A 15,637-nucleotide genomic window follows, 5' to 3' on the forward strand; every position below is an offset into this window, starting at 1 on the left:
CCCTAACTGATGTATAGTGACAGTTGTTAAAAGCATTCAGGCTTTTTCAAATTAAATCTCATCTCTCAGGTTACTTCTGTCATTTTTACTCAGGCTTTTCTTTTTATTTGACACCCGCAGACAGTCTGAGGCTATCGATAAAACGATGAACAAAACATAATTCATTCATTGTCTTCAGAAAAACCGTGAGCTAAAACAGTTTACTGAACATTTTGTTTCAGCCTATGGAGAACTCGTCAAACATTAAATGACTGTAGTGTACCGCATTGCAGGCGCTTCATAGTCTGTTGTAAAAGTTTATAAGTGAAGGCACATACACACCAGAGCTACAGCGGTGGAGCAGGTTGTTCATGATTAGGAAGTGCGGTGGTACGATTCCAGGCTGCATGTCAAAGATATTGCACCCAAAAAAAAAAACTGCCCTCAGTGCATCCAACAGTACTTTGCATTGGTAAAATATGTGTAGTGTGAAAAAGCTGCATGAATATCCCTGTGAGTGGGACTTGCAGTCTGTTTGCAAAAACACACACCTTAAATTTACTCACGCAGCCCAACTAACCAGTATTAACAGGGGGTGGAAACAATAACCGAATCCTCAGGGCAGGCCTGTGATGAAATAGTATTAGATGAGAGAAATTTGTCTCCTCCCAACAGTTGTTTTGATGCTGGACAACTGATAGCCCTTCTTGTTAATAACTGTGGGTGTGTGAAGTTGTTCTGGACGCTTTTGCAAATCAATAAGAACTGCAGCTTTTTGACACTACCGGATGTTCATGTAATTACTTAACGATGTGATTAAGTACCCTGATATGTCAGTAAACGAACTGAAAAAGAATGGCATAATTTAAGAGCAGAATAATGTTTGCATTTATTGTAGAACTGCTGTATTGTGTGAGTTGTACAGATGTTATCCTGTCATACACTCATTCAGGCTTTTTCCTGGGTGAGAACACATTTATGTACCATTGGTTTATGTATTTTAGTGGTAAAGAGTCTTTGTTATATTGAAAAGGGGAAATGATTAGGGTGTCATTCATTAACTTTGCAGCAAAATCGTTTGTAAACTATGACCTCACTGTGAAGCGTCTATAAAGGGACAGCTTATTGCTGCAACACCATCTTCTCAGCTCTGATGCTGCTGTGCTGCAGACACTGCTGAACATATTGGTACAAAAGTATAACAGTGGAATCAGTGTGATGACACAATTTCTTAATTACCACAAGCAAATTTGATTTGTGATTCTTCCTTTTCCTTCCTGTCTGTCAGCTTCTGGACATGAAGGTGTTTGTAGATACAGATTCAGACATCCGTCTCATACGGAGGCTGAAGAGGGACATTTCACAACGGGGGCGAGACATCAGCGGCATCATCAAACAGTACAATAAATTTGTAAAGCCAGCCTTCGAGCAGTATATTGAGCCCACTGTGCAGGTTGCTGATATTGTGGTTCCCAGAGGTCAGTGGCGATATTAAGTTACTGCACAGAAATACAGGAGTGCTCCTCCCCGTCAACACGTTACATGTTGCTTGCTTTTTATGTGCAGGTGGAGAAAACTTTGTAGCCTTGGATTTGATCGTTCAGCACGTGCACAGTCAGCTGGAGAAGGTAAGGAATCCTCAGTTTATGTTGCTGTATTTTACCGATTCAGTTAAAAAGTATTTATTTTTCTTTGGAGGGTTTGAGGGGTTTCTTTGTTGCTGCTTTAGCTGCATGTGCTGATAAAGGATCACAATAGTATGATCCACAGTTGCTGCAGAGAGCTGGGAATATTTTAAAGCTAGTGAAAGCTGCCACTACATTTTTATGTGAAGCTTCTCAGATTTTGCTGACCAGCTTTCACTGTAGGGGTAGCACATACTCTTCTAAAAAATCTTTAAGTTGGGAAAGCCTTTAGGACTACTTTACCACAATCTTTTATTACTTCTATAGTGAGCATGGTGCTGGCTGGTGTGGAATAGTGTGAACATGGTCTTTGGGGCTTTGAAGGCGGATTAAAAAAAAAGGCTTGGTCTTTTTTCAGGTAACTTAGACAGGAATATGTAAAAGACTGAAGTATAACATCCATTAGAAATGTCAGGTAGATAATCAGGATAAATAATATTATGAATTGTGATCAAAAAGTCAGAGATGCACCTATAAAAAGCAAAACCATCCTGGACTTCAGTTTGTTTTTTAGCACCTTCACGGTTGCCTCCTTATGCAGCAACACACCACTCGCAGTGCTCCCACTGTGTTTGAACACTTGCAGGTGTGCATTTGTGTACCGTGCTGGATCTCCTCTGCTTTTAACTTTAACTAAGAGTAAGAAATTGCAGAGGCTTAAACCTGGTGAGGGTGGTTGGTGAGCAATAATTACACAACAGCACGTTCCACACTCTCAGCTTTGGAGTAAAACAAATTGCTAATACGCTGGGGGACGTATTGCTGGTGAAACACGCTGTGTATGTGGGGACAATGACAAGCATCCTCCTGAACCAATTCGTTCAGGAGTTCTGTGACTTTTTGGGCTCTTCCACTGAAAACGCCTTGCTTGGTCTTTGGCTTGTAGCTGGAGACAGTTCTCATCACCAGATCTGTGATGTTTGTATTAGTTTGACATACAAGTTAAGCTCAGATTGAAGGTTTGAAACCACAGGCACAAGTGCAAGTGTTCAGAAGGAACTTTTAGGGAGTGGTTCGGTGGTGTGTTGCTGCAACAGGAGGCTACCTCAAAGGGCATAATGCTAAATTTAAATCCGGTACCTTTTTTCCTGTTAGTAGGTGCACTCTCAGAGCTTTATGGCACCTCCTAATCTGATGTTTATAAATCTGAAATTGGTGATGCTCACAGTTCTTGTAGTTGCAGCACATTAAAAATATTGCTTTCAGTAGAAATTATCTCCTAAATCCACAATTTTTCCCACAGCAATAAACAGCCTTTTGTTGAGGATTTATTGAGGTGAACATGCAAAAACATTTTCAATACATACCTCAGATTGTTGATGTTAATTTGTCTCAAATGACATTGTGAAAGCAGAGAAAAGGTTCTTGGAATTGAATTGGGTTGGCCGGCATTTTCTAAGAGCTTACTCAGTCCTGTTTGTTTTCCATCTGAGGGCTGAGGTCCCCTCTCATAAGTCTGTGCAGGATTACTTACTGTTTTCCTCCCTCTGCTGGTAGAACACATTAACTGACCTCAGTTTTTTCTGCCCTGCTTTAGTGAATAAACCTTTCAGCCTCTACAGCCTGATTTAAAGCTGAAACGAGGCTCATTTCTGGATGAAGTTAAGATACAGTAGCCTTTATGATGAAATAGTACTAAAATGAATTAAAGGTAGTAAAAGTAAATAAAGCTAAATGTCTGGAGACTTTTCCCTCAGTCATTTGAACTGCTGCTATAAGATTTGTGAGGTCTTTTTACCACCCCCCCCATTTTACGTGTCGTGGTTAGAAGTCTTAAGTAGGTACCTTAAATTAATGACCCTGCAAGGAGAGAAGTGTCCTTCATCTTTCCTCACCTCATTGTTCTGACACCCGCTCGCTTTGATCTACAGCTAACTGTGATCCGCTCCACGTTCAGCACATTCACTCATGGTCGCCAGCAGAACACGTGCAGCAGCTGTCACATCTGTCACACTCACGGGCATGTGTGCAGTGTGTAATACTGAAAAGTAGAAGGGCAAGTGCAGGTCAGCACGGCACTGTCCTTTTTTACACTCTCAATTTTCTCTTTACTCACATAACTGTCAGCGCATTCATGTCTGCATGACAGGGTTGTTGTTGATGTGACTGCATGTGTCAGAGTAGGTTTAAACATGCCTTGCTAAACCGAGATTAAGATGGTTGTGGGTTTAACTCAGTTATGTTTGTTTCTTTGTTTTTAAATCAGTTTGATATCTTTTATTGCCATGAAAGATGATTAAACCCCCCCCCCCCCCCCAAAAAAAAAAAAAAAAAAGATTACAGTTATAACATGTCAGTTATACATGATGAGGAACTCTAGACAGTTTAATCCTTTTGGAAGTATTTAATCAGTGTAATGATTAATGATGGGAATTAAGAATCAGTTCCACGCTGTCCAATCCACTGAAATTCTTCCCAGCATTTTTTTTTTTTTTTGACAGAATCATGTAGAAGTCTGAATCTGTATCCACTGCAGTTGTAGAATTGAACCTATAGGCATAAGTGAAAGTGGTACTGCAGTATAATCATGTATAAAGTTTCCCATCCACAGTGGTTGTGAATGTGGAAAAAAATTCACTGTAAAATACTTATTAATGCTATTAAAGCATATTAATCCATATTAATTTGATGTTTTTCAATATCTGTATTTATCAGTGGCCATCATTAGGTGCATCTGGTTAAAACAAAACACAAAAAAATACAAGCCGCCTGTAAATAATGTTGTTTTTGTTGGAACTGTAGTGAATGAATAATGGTTTGACTTTTGAGCTGCGCAGAGAACAGTTATTAGTCTGTCACTGTATCAATGAGGTAAAGCTAAATTACAGGAACTTCTCTGCATCACCTCACTACAGTTAAGATACAGTACTGTGGAAAGAGTTTGAGCCACCACTCGTTTCTTTATATTCAGCTTCCACGGAGCCACCCTGTAATTTTTAAAAACTGTTTTTTTTGTTTTTTTTGTTTTTTTTGTACATTCACTCACCTTCAGTCCAGTCCTTGTACCTGACCATTTTCAGAGAATTGGTTATTTGTTTGTTAAGCCACTTAACACAGACCTCTGAATCATTGAAGCATAAATAAATGACCCAACTCCAGTATTGTGTGTGTGCACATAGTAGACAAGTGAGGGGCAAAAGAAGTGTCGGGCCTAAAAAAACAATCTACAGCAGATGAAAGTGACGTCCTTAAGAAATCGGAACAAATCCAGCAAAGATCTGACCCAGGACCTGTGCATCTGTCCCTTCAGTGTCTACAGTCATCTGTAAAACACTGTGAAGGCTCTGTCACGGTTGTCATGGGCTGTATTTCAGTCAGTGGTGTTGGACATCTTGTCAAAATTGATGGAATAATGAAAGCAGAAAAGTACCATCAGATTTTGGTCGACCATGCAATACCATCTGGAAAGTGTCTGATTGGCAGCGCTTCATTTTTCAGCATGACAGTGATCCCAAACACGCTGCCAGTGAAATTACAAGAAAGCTTCTTCTGAGTTCAGGCTTGACTTTCAAGCTTGTTTGAATTGTACGAACTCTGCCTTACAAACTGCATTTCCACGTATGTTTGCACATGTTTCTATAACTCACTCACACCCATTTTCATCTGTAAAGGAAGGGGTGGCTCAAGACCTTTGCACAGTACTTTATGCCCTGAACATTGTTGATATTTAAATCAATACTTTTCTGATTTTATTGAAATAAAACCTGAATATTAAAGCCTTCGTGAAAGAGGTGCTTATACATGACTGTTGCTTTAGTGTTATTTTTGCTTAGTCGTATAAAGTAGACTGACAGCTCATGAAATAATTCGCTTGTTTTCACTTGTTGTTTCTGTAGTAAAATGAAACGGTCATAAAAAGCTGATATATGACTCTGTTGAACTCTTGTCCAGCCAAACATGAAATTAAAGTTCACACTTGAAGTATTTGTCTGTTCAAAGGTACGACTCTCCAAAGCTAAACATTTATTGTGCTTTGGATTATTTTTGTCTTTCTTTTGGGAGGGGCTTATGTTGTGGATGATCTTTTTTTTTTTTTTTTTTTTCCCCCCTCACGAGCAGCTTATCTCATGTTTTGTTTTTCTTATGTTTCTCACTGTTTGCACACACGTGTCTGTGTGTGTGTGTGTGTCTCCTTGTACGTGCACGACCCCTCCTTGCCTGGCTGAATGCTGTGTAACCATTCCAGCGTGAGATCACTGTGAGGTACGACTGTTGGTGCTTTTTTTATTACTACATCCTCTGACTCCTCCTCTTTTTTACCCCCTTCTGCTCCTTTATGTTAATCACCACATTTTCAAAAATACCTCATTTGATAGCAAAGACTAAACAACTGTCTTATTTTAACTACAAACTGTTATACATGTCAGTGCCTAACCTGCCTATCAGTGAATTGTATTCTTGCCCAAACTGCATTTCATTCTCAGTACAGACGTCTGTCTGTATTAAAGCTTTTTTAAAAATTTATTTATGAACTCAGTGGTTGTTGTTACAGTATAACAACAACCACTATAAGTCTTGGAAGTGAATAAGATCAAAAACAATCTATCAGCGGTTCTCTGGGCCAAGACTTCCTGTTCGCACACTGTTCATTTAAATTGCTTAAATATTCAGATTTAAAAACAGCAAGAAGAGAGAGGGAAACAAAGCAAAATCACTGACAAACAAATACCCCTCTCCTCTTCACATGGACTGTGTGCAGCCAAATCCTGCACAAATAGGATTTATCGAAAGAACACAATTCATTGTTTCCTGTCTTCCAGCCTAGATGCAACAACCTGCTGTCCATGGTTATGAACTTGAGTAATATCCTCATTTGGTATCAAAATTAGGCTAGTTTCCCGAAGTTCCTCAGGTCATGTTTACACCTAACCACACCAATGTGCAGCCTGCCCAGCGAAACCTGTCTATTCACGTAAAAAAGCAAATGGCATATGTTGTTTGGTACATAGACACATAATGAACTTTATGGTGCAGATTATAGTAGAAAGATCAGTTATTTGTGCTGTAACTTGCATAAAAGCAGGGATGCTGTGAATAAACACCTGAATTCTGCGTGATCACAGGTGCTCCTTTCTCAGATGGTAACTGCTGACAAGTAGAAATGGCTAGCTTGAGTTCACCCATGAATGAAGATGAATGTGCAAACCAGCTTCAGCTGAAGTTTCAGTGGGTTAATCCGATTTGGTTCAGCAATGTGAATCCAAAGTCAGATGGATTTGTTAACTGTGCATGAGTTCAGGCTGCCCTCGCAGCTTTCAGATCGATTCACTGAGATTCATTTTAGTTTCTAAAGTCGAGTCACCTGAAATGAACTCCACTCGTGAGATGAATTGAAGTGAGCGTGCTCCTCGGCGCAGAGCTCGAATGTTTTTGTTCGGTGATGTGGTGAAGCTGTTTTCACTGCTAATACTGTTCTCTCTCTTCCTTTCTCCTCCATGTTTTTTCCTCCTCTTGTCCTTTTGTGTGTCTTTTTTTTTTTTTTTTTTTTTCTCCCTGTATTTTCTCCTGGCTTCACCTTTAAACACTTAATCTCACCAAACAAATATCTGTCACCTTCTTCAGAGGAAGCTCCGCTGGGATATGTGAGCCTCACCTCGTGCATCTTTCTTCACTGTTGTAGTCTCTAAAGACACAGATGTGTAGTTTTACACATTGAATGCACTCTGGCCTTTTAAACTTGTTAAAATACTCACTACATATTCTGACTGTAGTTAATCCGACTTGTTTGCTGGGGTTTGATGCCAAAAATTAAATTAAATTACAGTCCCATTAATCTAACCTGCACACTGTCTGTTACAACAAATGCATGCTGTGTATTTCAGTATAGTCTAAGTAGCATGTGTTTGAAAGGATATTTGCCATATGTGCCACTTTTTAAGATTTGTGGCCTTAAGGTGATGGCGCACACTGAGATATTTGAGTACAAATCTTTTATCTGGCGGTATGAGGTGTGATCAAAATGTTTTAAAAACAGGTTCATAAAAATCCAAAGCCTTGCCAGATTTAAATTTGGCTGATCTTTGGTTCATCTTGCATGTTTAGAAAGCTTCCAGTGCTGCTGCTAATTTTAGATTGCTCCCCGTTCCACCAGACATGGAGAGCAATACTCCCAAGGCTCTGTGATAGGTGAGGGGCCAAGCCAGGAGCAAGCTCGTATTTTTCCACATTTACAGAGTTGTGCACCATGAATTTATCCTCCAGAGTGATACTGTTGATTTCCTGAAGTATCTGAGGGAGAACACTGAGCGAAAATGATCTGAGCCTCCCTGTAATTTTGTCCACCTCCTAAAAATGAAAGTCAAGGTGAAGTATTGCTGTTTGGACGCGCTTCAGGAGGTCCAGCACCCCTGGCAGCAACACAAGAACAAGGAAACAGCAGGGAGGTGCATCTCAGGGAGCTTAAAATAGCAGCAGTGCTTTAAAAAAAAAAAAAAAAAAAAAAAAAAGGGTTCAGAGGTGCATGAGACGATGACCATAAGTGTAAGACTGACCAAATTTAAATAAAGCAAGGCTTTTGATCTTGTTTCCGTAACTTTTGGATCACACCTATTAAAAGTATCCAGCTACTTTTGAACTAATGTGATGACAGCAGCTTCCTGCTCAGTGTATGTATATTAAAACATAAATTATGTAGAGGCAGGAATAACACAAACCTCACAGCTGCAACGCCAACACCTTGGCTTTCTTGTGTTGGAGATTTTAGGCATTTGTTAAGAATAGCTAACCCGATGACCGGTTTTTTAAACATTTGTCAGCGGTCACAACAGAATCAGCTCCTTTCTTTTATTTTGCTTTTAGATCACAGCATCTTGTTTAACCTTAAAATGTGGGGCAAGTTGCACAAAGATGCCTTATGCTGGAGTGACCTGTGCAAACGCTGTAATCCTGAAGAGCTGGCCGCTCTACCTCTGTTGTTAGTATAGGAATCGGTGCCACTTGATTATGTCAGTTAACACGTGCACAGACGGTGCAACGGACTCTGTGGCAAATTTGAATTTGAAGGAAGCTCCTCTCGTCTTTGTGAAACCTGCCCCCCTGTCAGTTAACCTTAAAGCATCTACTTTGCAAAGCTGGTAGTCTCTGGTGTTCTCTCTGTAGTGGCCTGTGGTAAAACTTCAAACGCTTGCAGCTTCTTAATTTAACCCCTTTCAGCATCTTTCTGTGCTGTTGTGTGATCTAGTGATGATGTGTGGAAACAAGTTCCTTATTGACTAAAATGTGATATTTAAAAGCAGTCAATGTAAATAAAACCTGAAATTTGGTACTTTGGAAATTTGGTAAAAAAAAAAAAAGATGTGGGCTCCGGGAAATATAAAAAGGAGCAGACTTTCATTTTATTTGATCTGCATTTGCAGAGATAGATAAATAAGGTAATTGCTGAAGTGTCGTCTGCAGTCTAAGTTCGAAACTCTGGCTCTGAGATTTGCACTCGACAGGTTAGAAAGCTTGAAATTGAGGAAATTAAAGCCTTCTTGAAGTGGACTGAAAAAAAAATCTGCTGCATGGAGGGCTTAAAGGATATGTCATGTTTCTTAGCGTTGTTACCCAAATTAGTTTCATTCAAATTCATACATGTTATTTGTCAGATGGGCCTCGAGTAGTTTCTGAGTCTGTACAATATACATAATCTTTATAGTGTGCAGAGGAAACAGATCAGACTTAAATTGGTTTTAATATAAATTCATATATATGGATGGATATACATAATGCATAGCTTTAAAGGAAATGGATATAAGTACATCAGAGCGTCCAGAGGTATTTTTTTTTTAATGTTGAAGGCTTTCCTTTGATTTCAGGACAGTTTCTGCTTGTCAGTCAGCTGATTGATTACATCACCATGCAGGATGATGATTAGATGTCACTTACATATCAAATAAATACACAACCACATAAATGAGTGTATCAGTCATATCATTTCATGGTACATTTGTATTAATAAGTACTTGACAGGCTGCAGAACACACCGCCTTTTGACGCTTTTTTTTTTGGTTTATTTTTGGCACATAAATATTTAAAGATAATGCAGTTTCACAGGCAGTGATTCCAGCTGATAGCGACAACAATCAGTGTTTGCTTTCAGAATAATTTCTTTATTCCTAATTTAACTTCCTTTGGTCTAAAAAGGTGTGGAAAAATTAGCCAAAAAGAGACATTAATCAAATGAACTGATTAGTTAACAAGCAAACCCAGGGGGAGTGTTTGATTTTTAATCAACATTTTAGTTGAATGAGGTCTTTATATTACTGTATTATTTGTGAGGCAGACACATCACTTGTGTGCATTTGTTTCCCACAGATCTGCGCTGGCCTCAGCTCATCAGGGTCAGCCTTTACCCAAAACCCTCAGCGTGATGGAGAGCACGCCACAGGTCCGTGGCATGCACACCATCATCAGGTCAGAGCACACACACACACAGTCACACACACTTTTCAAAAGCCAAATCTTTTTTAAATGCTTGAAGGGTCAGTGTAGGATTTAGAGACACATAGCTGTGAGGCTGCAGACGGAGTAAAGCAGAAAAAGTTTGAGAACTGCTCCTTTAAATCAGAAAGTTTCCAGCGATGATTCTACTTACCTACCAAAAAAAAAAAAAAAGCAGAGGGTCATCCTGTTTGCTCCTGTCCTCTGTGCCTTTGTGTAGGAACAGGGAGACTAACCGAGACGAGTTTATCTTCTACTCCAAGAGATTAATGAGGCTCCTCATAGAACATGCCCTCTCCTTCCTGCCTCTCAAGGTGAGTTTTTGTGTGAAGATTTTTTTTTAGCCGACCTCCTGCTCTTATTCCTGTAGAGCACATTTTCTTTACTGTTGCTCTGTTGGTGTTTCTGTTCTGAACCTTCGACATTTTTAATAGCAGCAGCAGCAGCGATTGTTCCAATACAGCCTTTAATTTCCTTTTGTTGGATCTCTGTCTTCCTCTGCAGTCGGTGTCTGTGGAAACACCTCAGGGTGAAATCTATGAGGGGAAGAGGCTGTGCGGTAACAGAGTAAGTCTGCTTTTGAAATCACATTAAAGGTTACATTAAGAGAGGGGGCAGTCCGCCCCACACTGCTGCAAGTGCCCAGGAAATACTAGTCCAAAACTGGTGACAGTAAGAGGGATTTTGCACATATGTGAAGATCTTGGGGGAAGTGTGATGTTTTCATGCAGATACATTTTAAAACCTTTAGTGTGTTCTGGTCCAGATCACAAAAAAGTCGTCTATTTTTCCAGATAACGGGCGTTTCTATCCTGAGGGCGGGAGAGACCATGGAGCAGGCTCTGATGGCTGTGTGTAAAGACATCAGACTTGGAAAGATCCTCATTCAGACCAACCACGACACAGGAGAACCAGAGGTGTGTGTTTCAGGCGGTGAGGCGACATTAAAAACGAGGAAGTCAGATCTAGTTGGTTCTTCGGTTTCGACTTTGTGTTGTCCAAAGAAGATTTGATTCTTTTAGAAAGTGTAACATCATTTAGGATGTTCAGTTAAATGTCTGAGCTACGAGCTTTTAAACAGTGTTTTGTGGTCCATTGTGATTAATTAAATCATTTTCTCAGTCTCCACATTTCCTGTTTTTCATTGTCCTTTTCTGCTTCTGACAGTGTTTCCTGTTGCATGTAAACTCTTTTTCCATCTAAGTTTTCCTGCACCTCAGTTCTTACTGATGATCCAGTTTCTTTTATTAAGTGTCTTGTTTGATTTTCCCACACTATTGGCAGATCAAATGAAGTGTGTTTTTGCTGCTGCAGGCAGACAGTAATGTATTTCATATTTTGATGGGATGCTTGAAAAATTAAGAACTGTTTCTAAACATTTTTTTTCTTTTTAGTTTTTTTTATCAGAACTGGAATTTTTAGTCTTCCATATTTTATTCTTTGCTTTAATGCTGATTAATAAAGATCTTTTTTCTCTTCTTGAGCATAAAAAAAAAGCTGACCAAATGTTGAGTCCACATTTATCCATAATTGCTAATTATTGTACACATTGTAAGGTCTGATTTTTATCTTGTTGATACGTAATAACTTTAGCTAGTAACAGAAAAAAAAACCCCCAGTATATTCTTAGTGTTTGTTCACCGACTGTTTATACTCTGTCCTCCAGCTTCATTACCTTCGTCTGCCCAAAGACATCAGTGAAGACTACGTCATCCTCATGGACAGCACGGTGTCCACCGGTGCTGCTGCTCTCATGGCTGTCAGAGTTCTGCTGGTAGGTCGGCCCAACAGCTTCACGGCTTGTTCATACCCAGGCAGAATCCTGCTGTGTGGAGTGAATTTGCAGGCTTTTTCTATCAGCCCTGCTTTGTCCAGCCATCAAAAGACGTGCTGGGTTAATACTTCCAATCTAGGCCCAGAATCAATGCTGCTGATGAAGCTATTTGATGTCGTTAAGTCTGGTTGAATGTGTTCTTGAAATGAGCCCCTAATGATCAGTGATATATGACTGTTCTCTGTCCTCATGAAGGACCATGATGTAGCTGAGGATAAGATCTTCCTGTTGTCCCTGCTGATGGCTGAGATGGGGGTCCATTCGGTGGCCTACGCCTTCCCTAAAGTCCGCATCATCACCACCGCTGTAGACAAAGAGGTCAACGACCAGTTCCACATCATACCAGGCATCGGTGAGTAGATGTACTCATATAAAAAGCTGTTTAAGTCCATTCATCATCTGCATGAAAAAAGTTATTCTTTTAGGTTATTAACATGATTTGTAGAGTTTTAAGCATAATTAGCCTCATAAATTGTCTGCCTTTGCCAATAAAAGGCCCCAGTGTCTTTGGGTGTGCCAGAAACTTTACCGACAGCTTATCTTAGAGGTGATGTTGGTTATTTCTAGGGTAAAGTGTCCTGAACAGAAAACAAGGAGTGTGTCAGAGACCTTAATAAGAGGAATTAATTGACTTTACAGTAAGAGATCTCTGAGAGCCTTGAAAGGTATTTTTAGCCTTTGCTGGCAAACAGTGGAAGGCTAGAAGAAAAAGGTGACCTGTAGATCAATAAGAGGCATTAAAAGGTAAATCATCTGTGAATTACACAGAGTACAAAACTGCTGCTGCAGGTCTCTGTGGTTAAGCCCAGTGCCAGCAGAGCAGCTACAGTGTGTTTGACAGTTTGATAAAGACACCTGGTTACTGACTTAAGTCAGTAAGAAACCGTGTTTGTTTAAGATGGATTATTAGCCATTTATATTTTATATGGTCACGATTCTTTTAATAAGTTGAAGGGAGCCTAATTGGAAATGTTGACTTAACTGTTTTCTCTGAAGAGCTTTGTTCATTATCAACAGACAGTAATATGAATCAGTGACAGCAAACGAGAAACTCTTCAGCTCAAAATGAGTTGAGATTCACGAGGCATCGTTTTTTTCCATCAACGCAGCCACACCTGACAAAAAAATCCTCTTTGAAATCTCACTGATAGATACAAATCAGCCTCAGTACACAGTTTAACATATAGTCTTTTAAAGGGGGAAATGAGTAAAAAAGGCAGTTTATTAAAGGAAAAAACTTTGTTGTATTAGCAACTGAAGTTGGCCAATTACAGAGGACACATCAAAGAAAGCCAAACTCCTTCTGTCTCGTCTCCTTTCACCTGCTCTTCTCAGGTAATTTTGGAGATCGTTACTTCGGCACCGATGCTCCATCAGACTGGTGTGAAAGCGACGAGGGGATGGAGTTCTGAGGAGAGGGGAGCCATCACGGAGGTCCAGGGTTGTTACAAAAGCACTTAGACGTTTAAAGAAGACAGCTGTGATCTGATTGGCTCCATCGATGTCCACCTGCGCAGTCAGGTGCTGCTGTACAAACTGCTTCCCATTCACAACGAGCTATACTCCAAGGTCAGTTATTAATGAAGTCAGTGAGGAGCCAGAGTTGAAAGTGTTAGCCGCCCTGCAGGATGTGGAATGTTTCCAGAAGATGATTTACTAATAAGTTTTAATTTAAAAAAGGGGAAACATTAAGCTACCTGCTGACAGAGATGACTTAATTCTGGTATTAAAAATGTTGCCAGTGATGTGTTTTTGTCGCTGAAGCTGCAGCCTGTGAACCTTCAGAGGTGATGTTTAAGTTTAGATGATGTTTACTGGAAGAGCCGGCCTTTATAAGCTGCTTAATAAAAATAAAATGACTAATTAACCGATTTAAACCCAGCTGGGAAGTTAGCTGGGAAGATCGGACTAGAGCGATGCTCAGTTATGAATATTATTAGCTGTAAAAGCAGTTTATGAAAAAAATTTCATGGTGCTGGGGCACTCGGTAATAATGTAACCATTTGCTTTGCACAAATACATGTAAAGATGTTAGCGTGATGTTTTTCTCGTAGCTTAAAGCTTTTGTAAGAATCATTACTCCAGCTTTGCCGTGCAGCTGAAGCTGCAGCTCTCTGTACTGTAAAACATTTTTATCTCAGGCGACTTCCACCGAAAAGGGACAGCAACGACTCATACTTGAAGACCACGCGAGTGAAAAGGTCAGTTTTAGATAGCCTTTGAGTTCATGCCACCAGGTTCCCACAGCAATAAGAGAGCCAGGATATCCCAGTTTTCTTGTTGAAGTCATTGAAACTTTAAGCTTTTAATTATTTCTGCCGAGCTCGAGTTGCTATTTGAATCAACATATAACCGAGGAACGCTTTGCACTGTATTTCCTGTCAGCTGTTGACCTGAAGCCTCTGTAACTGTGTGAGATTTTATCGCTTCTCATCAACAGAAAATATCTCGCAGACCAAATTACAGCAGGCGTCTTTGCTGCTATAGTGTTTGATTTAAAACAGCCGCAGTCAACAGGAGGGGTTCCCAGGTTCGATCTGTTATTGGCTTTAAGTCTTAGTAACATTTCACATGTAAAATGGCACATATGCCATATATTTTTTTTTTTGTGTATGTTTCTTAAATTTATTTATTGTATTGTTTGCAGGGTTCGTCACACATTCAACACATTACAGTTTTCATGTTATTTGTCTTCAGTTCTGTGATCTTATCCAGTGCATATCACTTTATTTAATGGACAGTTTGACTTGTAAAACATAGAACTTAAAAGCATTAAAAAAAAAAAAAGCTCACCTGTGCACCTGCTTCCTATAAGGCCTCATTTACACCTCGCAGTGCAGCTGATTTTGGTGCCAACATTTTAAATGTTTTAAGCAAGCCGAGCAAATAAAAGGCGGCGAGTCAAATCCTGCATCTTCAAAGCCACATGCTCCACTGTTCCTGTCCCCGTGCCTTGCTTAATATAATGTGGCAGTTTGATACCTGCTGTGGCCACTCCCCCCTCATGCTGAGGTGAAGTGAGAGAAAAGTAGGTGGTACCAAAACCGAGTGAAGTTTGAGTTGATGAGGCTTCAGTGTTGCACATGCATTGCCACAAATCAAACGTCCGCTGCGAGAAATACCCTAAAGCCGGGGTGTCAAACATGAGTTCACAGCCCACATACAGCTCTGTTTAATCTCAAGTGGGCCACGCCAGGAAGATGATGTCTGCGTCGACTTCTTTAGGCTGCTCCGTTTAGGAGTCGCCACAGCGAAACATCTGCCTCCTTACTTCTAGTTTTCACACAAGTTAAAGTGAGACAAATTGGACTGATTTCTGGTCCCCGGGCTGCATGTTTGACACCCTGTGCTCTGTAATAACTGTTGGATTCATTCTGACTTCATGCAAATTTCTGTGTCAATAAAAAAGGTCACATTAGAGCAAATTACAGCGGGTTACTTGAAAAACATTTTCTGTGGAAGGTGTTAACCTCCTTTTAGTAATTTACATTAAACATGAAAGCTGGAGAACCTTAAGTAACAAAATTATGATGGTAAGCCATTCCATTTATTTATTTTTTTTACCAGTCACACCTGTTTGTAGCCAGTGTCTCCAATGTAATAATTTTTTTTCTCCTTATTGTAAGTGCCACTTCACTTGAACAAAATAAAAATTACCATTGCAACTTGTTTTGTCATGTTATTCTTCGGTTGTCCTCCAGGGGGCAGCAGAGGACGT

The 15,637-nt window shown here is 39.9% G+C and overlaps 1 protein-coding gene across 2 annotated transcripts in view; it reads left to right on the top strand.

Moving 5' to 3' along the window:
- LOC115774156 (uridine-cytidine kinase-like 1) overlaps window positions 1–15,570 on the top strand; it is a 29,971-nt gene extending 14,401 nt beyond the window's left edge. Inside the window, exons 6-15 of one of the 2 annotated variants that reach the window (XM_030721278.1) lie at window positions 1,268–1,457; window positions 1,546–1,607; window positions 7,227–7,246; window positions 9,960–10,058; window positions 10,306–10,399; window positions 10,590–10,652; window positions 10,880–11,002; window positions 11,752–11,859; window positions 12,115–12,271; window positions 13,255–15,570. In XM_030721278.1, coding sequence (XP_030577138.1) covers window positions 1,268–1,457; window positions 1,546–1,607; window positions 7,227–7,246; window positions 9,960–10,058; window positions 10,306–10,399; window positions 10,590–10,652; window positions 10,880–11,002; window positions 11,752–11,859; window positions 12,115–12,271; window positions 13,255–13,331 — 993 coding nt within the window. In that variant the 3' untranslated portion in view covers window positions 13,332–15,570. Of the gene's footprint in view, window positions 1–1,267; window positions 1,458–1,545; window positions 1,608–5,850; window positions 5,868–7,226; window positions 7,247–9,959; window positions 10,059–10,305; window positions 10,400–10,589; window positions 10,653–10,879; window positions 11,003–11,751; window positions 11,860–12,114; window positions 12,272–13,254 lie in introns of both variants that reach the window. The other variant, XM_030721279.1, reaches the window with a different exon arrangement.
- The last annotated feature ends 67 nt before the right edge of the window (window positions 15,571–15,637 follow it).

This window comes from Archocentrus centrarchus, chromosome 24 (assembly GCF_007364275.1).
Source record: "Archocentrus centrarchus isolate MPI-CPG fArcCen1 chromosome 24, fArcCen1, whole genome shotgun sequence".
Taxonomy (NCBI): Eukaryota; Metazoa; Chordata; class Actinopteri; order Cichliformes; family Cichlidae; genus Archocentrus; species Archocentrus centrarchus.